General features: G+C 46.2%; 1 protein-coding gene across 1 annotated transcript; it reads right to left on the bottom strand.

Annotated features, from left to right (window-relative positions):
• Positions 1 to 452: 452 nt before the first annotated feature.
• Positions 453 to 6,776, bottom strand: pex12 (peroxisomal biogenesis factor 12). Its single transcript, XM_060848106.1, has 3 exons — positions 6,622 to 6,776; positions 2,021 to 2,571; positions 453 to 1,612 (listed from the first exon to the last, which is right to left on the bottom strand). The coding sequence occupies exons 1-3, from the start codon at positions 6,748 to 6,750 to the stop codon at positions 1,216 to 1,218; spliced, it is 1,077 nt and encodes a 358-aa protein (XP_060704089.1). The 5' UTR covers positions 6,751 to 6,776; the 3' UTR covers positions 453 to 1,215.
• Between the last annotated feature and the right edge of the window lie 819 nt (positions 6,777 to 7,595).

Genomic DNA, 7,595 nt, shown 5'->3' with positions numbered 1-7,595 from the left:
ATGAAATTTCTGACCATGGGACAGGTACTGGTTTTCCAGATATACATTGTGTACTAAAATATGATCATGAACTACCCCTTAGGTAACAAGTTATTTTCATAAAAACTCAAAAACCACTACACTTTGGGATTCTACTGACTTGGTCGAAACTGGACTCATTAGAGCCGGGGGCTTTCTCTTAGATGAAAACTGACGTGCTTGAGATCTGCAATATTTTCTGTTTTTATTTTGGATTTGCATAATTCATTATTCCTCTTCTCATCCCTTCTGTTTGTGTGTCTTCTGTTCAGATTTTGAAGACTTTCATCTACAGCTTTCATGTAAAGTCAGTTCATTGGTCGAGCTAATGTATAATTTATTATAGTTTACAGGTAAACATTAAACATCTTCAAAACAATATTGAAACAATTGACACAACATACTGATTTAGTGCACAGTACATGTTATATCTTAACCATTAAAATATTAATTTCAAGAACCATTTAGATTACAGGGGCCAATGTTTGAGACTTTTGCTCTAATTTTCGAATTTAATCTCAACCAAACGGGGTTTTTGTTTGAATCTTTAGAGAATTTCCTACAATGTAAATTTTTAAACCATGAATCAGAGACTACATACTGCATCTATTAATGAACTGGTAAACCCTCTGAACTTATGATTTATTAATAAAATTTGAGAATGACAAGATTCCATTAAAAGATTCAGAATTATCATGGGAGATCACGCTGAAAACACCGACATACGCAATCTCCATTGTCTCTTGGCCCCATCACAATGACCAATGAATGCAATTATTTATGTACAGTTCTCTTGATGTTTCAGAGGTCAATGTATTAAAATTCAAACTCACAACAGGAAGGAGTTCCTTTAGCTGATCTCAATCAAGAAGGCAGCATTGCTAAAACAGGTCTTAGACCTCTTAGTCAGATCTCCTGAATGTCATTCCTGCCAGGACTGGAAAGGGTGGACCTGTGTGAACATCAGTACCAATGCTCCATAGGACAAGTCTCCTGTCTACATCCACAGCCACTTTAATGAGGAATTATGCAAGTCAGCACATTTAGGAGGGAGGCAGAAAATTGGACAATAAAAATGCTGCAGTTGAAACTTGTCAATAGTAAACAGCACTTCACAAGTCATTAAGTCAGACTTCTGTGTATAAAATATTCCATGATCAATAATGGTATGTGCACATGGATCAAAACCTTTTGCCTTCATGCTTCTGGAGAATAAAGTTTAACTAGATGCTGCAGTTCAGAAGGGTAGCCTGTCACAGGACATCGCTGATGGTGTTTTACGTAGCTGTAAGCACATCGGTAACAAAAAACATATCCAGAGGTTGCCAAGGCTGTGTCGTTTGTCCGAATCTTGTTGCACAAAGGACACACAGTCTTCAGTCTAGGTAAAGACTCATTAGTTAGCTTGTCAAAGTGCACTGGTGGGGGAGGCGTTGGGAGGGAGGAGAGGGATTTAATCGTCTCCTGGTTTTCTGATGAATACCACCATTCGAGAAACTGCAGGAAAAAGACACCCACAGATATACCAGTCGACAGGGACACAGTCACGCCTCCCATCGCTTTAGCAAGAAAGGAAGTCAGCTTTCCAACCACACTGTAGAGAGAAAAGTGAGGAAGTTAGAACGCATGCAGGTATTATTCCAAAGTATTGTCCCAGGCTCGTGCCACTGCCTGTGATCCAACCCAAATACAATGTCAGCGAATTTCTTGGATTGGATCTTTGATCAAGCAGGAATCTGCCAAGTAACTCTCAGCACCAGCCTTCTACTTTCATCCCCAATACCATCCTTTTTAACCTGGTATTCCCCAGCAATTGAAACTTCACCACAAAGAATGATTTTCCATCAGTGCTTTCACATCTTGAAGATAATAACGTCAAGATTCCACCATCTTTCATAATAAAGAATGCACTCAAGTTCTGTAACCTTTCTTGATCTTACATTCCTAATGACCAGCCTTTCAAAGGCTTTCTCTTACCTGCCTCTCGAAGCACATTGCTTACCTTTCACTGGCTGAGCGGTTGCTGATGGAAGAGGATCTTTTCTCGAGGTCCTGAATATCTGCAGGGGTCAGGTTCCCCAAACGGACCCCTGCCACTCGCAGCAGTGGTGAGTGGAACTGCGTTTTCTCAAAGACATACAAAAGCCGGTAGATAAGGAACAAAGCTTCCCAACTCATGTTCACAAAAGGATAGGCTGCAAGGAAGGCCTTGTAAAGACGCTTCCAAGAGGACGCTGGGAGGTGTATGGCATAGTCATCCTCCTCTTGCAGGCGAGCAAACAGTTTGTCCAATTTGACTTTTACGTATGGAACAGCTATTAGCACTAGGAGGGATCGCCAGTGCTGGGTCCTTGGGAGCCCACGGCTGGCTAACCTCCATAGTCCATGACCACTACCCAACGGAATTCTTTTCAGACTATAAAAGTTCTCAGAGAAGGAAGCACTGGTCCTGGACAGATAATGATGCTGAAGCAGAACGTCCAGCAGCACGTAGATTTCATCGAACCATCGCCATAGAAACCCATAGCGACTGGGGTTGGACTCTGCAAGCACCTAGAAGAGAAATGTACACTCTATCACAACACTGTGCCCTGTGCCACAATGTCACATACCTTATTATCCTTAAAAGGTAACAGTGAAAGAACAGGGAAACGGGTTTATAAAGTCACAGGGATGTACAGCACGGAAACAGACCCTTCAGTCCAACTCATCCATGCTGACCAGCTATCCCACTCCAATCTAGTCCCACCTGCCAGCACCTAGCCCATATCCCTCCAAACCCTACCTTTTAAATGCTGTAATTGTACCAGCCTCCACCACTTCCTATGGCAGCTCATTCCATACACATACCACCCTCTGCATGAAAATGCTGCCCTTACATCTCTTTTATATCTTTTCCCTCTCACCCTAAACCTATGCCCTTTAGTTCTGGACTCCCCCAACCCAGGGAAAAGACTTTGCCTATTTACCCTATCCATGCCCCTCATAATTTTGCAAACCTCTATAAGGTCACCCCTCAGCCTCCGACGCTCCAGGGAAAACAGCAACAGCCTGTTCAGCCTCTCCCTGTAGCTCAAATCCTCCAAACCTGGCAACATCCTTGTCAATCTTTTCTGAACCTTTTCAAGTTTCACAACATCTTTCCGATAGGAAGGAGACCAGAATTGCATACAATATTCCAACAGTTGCCTAACCAATGTCCTGTAGAGCTGAAGAATGTGTTGCTGGAAAAGCGCAGCAGGTCAGGCAGCATCTAAGGAGCAGGAGAATCGACGTTTTGAGCATAAGCCCGAAGAAGGGCTTATGCCCGAAACGTCGATTCTCCTGCTCCTTGGATGCTGCCTGGCCTGCTGCGCTTTTCCAGCAACACATTTTTCAGCTCTGATCTCCAGCATCTGCAGTCCTCACTTTCGCCTGCAGAGCTGCAACATGACCTCTCAACTCCTGTACTCAATACTCTGAACAATAAAGAAAAGCATACCAAATGCCTTCTTCACTATCCTATCTACCTGTGACTCCACTTTCAAGGAGTTATGAACCTACACTCAAAGGTCTCTTTGTTCAGTAAAACTCCCGAGGACCTTACCATTAACTTTATAAGTCCTGTTAAGATTTGCTTTCCCAAAATGCAGAACCTAAGTTAAACTCTATCTGCCACTTCTCAGCCCACTGGCCCATCTGATTAAGAACTCGTTGTAATCTGAGGTAACCTTCTTCACTGACCACTACATCCACTTTTATGCATTTCAAGATATCCAACACTTCCTCCTCTGTAATACAGACATTTTTCAAGATGTCACCATCTATTTCCCCACATTCTATATCTTCCATGTCCTTTTCCACAGTAAATACTGATGCAAAATACTTGTTGAGATCTCCCTATCTCCTGCAGCTCCACACAGAGGCTGCCTTCTTGCTGATTTTTGAGGGGGCCTATTCTCTCCCTAGTTACCCTTTTGTCCTTAATGTATTTGTAAAACCCTTTGGATTCTCCTTAACTCTATTTGCCAAACACAGCTTGGATGAAAGCCAGCATAGAACAGTTAACCTGAATTTTTTGTGCATTTTAAAATTCTATTAACATTAAGCATCCTCTATACTTGCCTTCACACTATAGCTCTCAATCCCTCCTCTTCAGGATAAACCAGTTATCTATGGGACACATTCACTTCCATTTTATCCCCTGGTATCTTACCACACAATTAGATTTACCCCTTTTGTAACAATGTTCTTCCCTATCCCACTACTCTGTACTGACTTGCAAACAGACTAACTTATGTTCTCTTTCCCCAGTGGACATTTGTTTGCCTCTACTTTCTCCATTGGTAGAAATCCCATAATCCCAAAATGATCCTTTTTAAACAAACAATATAATGGTGTATATTTTTATAATTCAGTACCATATTCAGGTTCTCAAAAGCAACACACACCTGTCATAACTTCCTCCCCCAAATGAAATATCACCAAACATTTTTCACAAATCCTCATTGGTTTCAATTGTGCTAATTACATTACAAATGTAACTCGTCAGTGAAAATGCCACTATGCCACAAGCCAAGATACTCCACTGAACAGTGGCATTCATTACCAGAAGGTAACATTGTCCCTAACCCATCAGTGACAATGTACAAGAATCATGTGAAGTCAGAACCAGCTGGTGCATGATACTTCCTGCCCGGTTGTAATGTCCGGAAACACTAAGATTTGTCCGTTATGTTAAGGGCAGTTAAAAGGCGAGTTTGAAGCAGTGATTCTCAAAAGAACTCCACCACTAGAGTTTTACTTCAACCATTTCTGGGCTTGTTGCAGACTTGTTTATTAGGATTCATCGGAGCAGGAGAATTGATGTTTTGACTAGAAGTTCTTCATCAGGAATGAGAGAGAGAGGGAGGAGGTAGCTTAGAAATGCGATGGGTAGAATAAGGTGAGGGCAAAGGTGATAGATCGGATAGGAGGGTGGAGCAGTTAAGTGAGAAGGAAGATGGACAGGTCGGACAGTGCCGAGTTGGAAGGTTGGTTCTGGGATAAGGTGGGGAGGAGGGGAAATCAGGAAACTAGTGAAATCCACATTGATGCCATGGGGTTGGAGGGTTTCAAGGTGGAAGATGAGGTGTTCTTCCTCCCGGGGTCAGGTGGTAAGGGTTTGGCGGTGGAGGCGGCCCAGAACCTGCATGTCCTTGGTGGAGTGGAAGGGGGAGTTAAAGTGTTCGGCCACAGGGCAATGGGGTTGTTTTGTGTGTGTGTTCCAGAAGTGTACTACGAGTAGGCATCCTGTCTCCCCAATATAGAGAAGACCACATCGGGAGCAACGGATATAGTAGATGATGTGTGTGGAAGTGCAGGTAAATCTCTGACAGATGAAAACCTATAGTCCTACCTGTTCATCTTCTTTCCCATCTATCTGCTCCACCCTCCTCTCTGACCTATCACCTTCACCCCCAAGTTCATTGCATTCCTAGCTACCTTCCCACCACCTCCCCACAACCGCACCCACTCAGCTCTCAGTCCCCTTGGGCCATCCCCTCATTCCTGTTGAAGACTTTATGCTCGAACTGTCGATTTTTCTGCTCCTCAGATGCTGCCTGACTGGCTGTGCTTTCCAGCACCACACTCTTCGACTCTGAACTCCACCATTTGCAGTGCTCACTTTCCCCCATCAGGATTATTTGCTTGGATTAGTCAACTTGATTATTGTGGTTTGAGAGGAGTGCTACAATGGTGTCAAATGGGCCATATTTTTATTTTTACTCCTGAATGAGGTGTTCCTGTAATGATTACAATGAGTAATTGGAATTTATGGGATTACTCTATCCTGAAGAGTCATTCCTTTTTTACTCCCATGGCTCAATGTAACTCTCATTCCTGAGATCACAACCATGCAAAAATGATCAAACCGAGTCCAGACTGCACCTGAACATAGCATCTTGATTACAGATCCATTGAAGTGTCCACGATCCCTTTTGGATTAATTTAAGAATCCAGATGCCCCACTCAATTCTGGAACAATAACAGTGGAGCGATGCTCAATTTAAACCTCCCACAGTACACACCATGGGTGCCGGGGAAAATAAGCACGAAAAAAAGTAGAAGAAAAAGAAAATAAAAGAAAAAAAAAGTAAACCTCCCACATTCTCCTTTGTGCCACAAAGGCCAACAGAGCTGGAGAATCCAGCAGCAGATAAAAAACGTACTGGATCAATGTGAGAATATGTGAGGGAGGTTTACACTGTAATTCCTGACTGTAGCACAAAAGCAAGGATGAACTTTCTCTTGTAATAGTTGAGAAAGACATTGTAAAGCACCTGACAAGGATTGCAATTGCCTTTAATGTGTAACTATTGTGGTTCAGGTCAAAGTAGCAGTCAGGGTTTTGTTGGGAGTGAGTTGAAGAGTGAGTCACCTCTGGGTCACCGGCTTTATCGCCCTGACCCCGGGCTTCTTCCTACATGCAACCCTCTGTCTGACAGAGGCGCTGCCGGCCCCCTGGGCCAGCCGACACCCCTGGCCCCTGACACCCAGGGACGGCGGCCTCGGCCGATCCGGGGAGGCCCAGAGCCTCTAGCCCACCGTCCCTCCCTCCCGCGGGCCGGCTTCCACACTCACCTTGCTGGCGTGGTGCGCGGCCGGCCTCACTGCCGACATCAGCGTGTCCTGGGCAACCACCTCGAAGACGGACGGTCGGCCCGGAGTCGCAGAGAGGCCGCCCGTCAAATGGGCCCCGCGCTCCGCCATGGCCGCACCGTCTCCCGGGGCAACCAGGGGCTCGGCCCGCCCACTGGGTGCAGGCCGGCAGGAGACTCCGCCCACTGGGTGACGCTGCCCCGCCCATTCGGTTGCCCCGCCCACCTGGCGCTGTGCGCACGCGGGGAGACCCGCCCATTTGGGCAGCCCGCCTTGTGGAATGCCCCGCCCACCCGGCGCAGCGCGCACGCGGGGAGTCCCGCCCATTTGAACAGCCCCGCCTTGTGGAATGCCCCGCCCACTCTGTTGCCCCGCCCACCCGGCGCAACGCGCACGCAGGGAGCCCCGCCCCTTTGGACAGCCCCGCCTTGTGGAAAGCCCCGCCCACTCTGCTGCCCCCGCCCACCCGGCGCTGTGCGCACGCGGGGATCCCCCCATTTGAGAAGCCCCATCCACATTGTAAACGTTACCCCCAGCGAAGCCCCGCCCAGTTTGAGCCCTGCCCGTTGGTTGGTCCCCAAGCCGCACGTGTCACTGCAGTTTAAGGAAGTACAGATGCAGAGGGGAAATAGCTGAGCATCAGTAACGGCAGGGGCGGGAGGGTAGGAGTTAGGAATGCTGCTGAGTGCATCACATTGTAAACTTTTGCTATAAATTCTGTGACTTACAATCTTATTCTCCACTACCCAGCTGATGAAGGAGCAGTGGTCTGAAAGCTAGTGTGCTTCCAAATAAACCTGTTGGACGATAACCTGGTGTTGTGTGATTTTTAGCTGAGTGCATCTCAGTCAAGGACTGATCTTGTTTTGTGTTGGTAAATGGTGAGAGTGGCAGCCCCCTTGAGCAGAGTCGAAAAGTGCGGTGCTGGAAAAGCACAGCCAGTCCAGCCGACACCT

Source organism: Hemiscyllium ocellatum, chromosome 31 (assembly GCF_020745735.1).
Source record: "Hemiscyllium ocellatum isolate sHemOce1 chromosome 31, sHemOce1.pat.X.cur, whole genome shotgun sequence".
In the NCBI taxonomy this organism is placed as follows: Eukaryota; Metazoa; Chordata; class Chondrichthyes; order Orectolobiformes; family Hemiscylliidae; genus Hemiscyllium; species Hemiscyllium ocellatum.
This window is presented reverse-complemented; position numbering and strand designations above follow the sequence as displayed.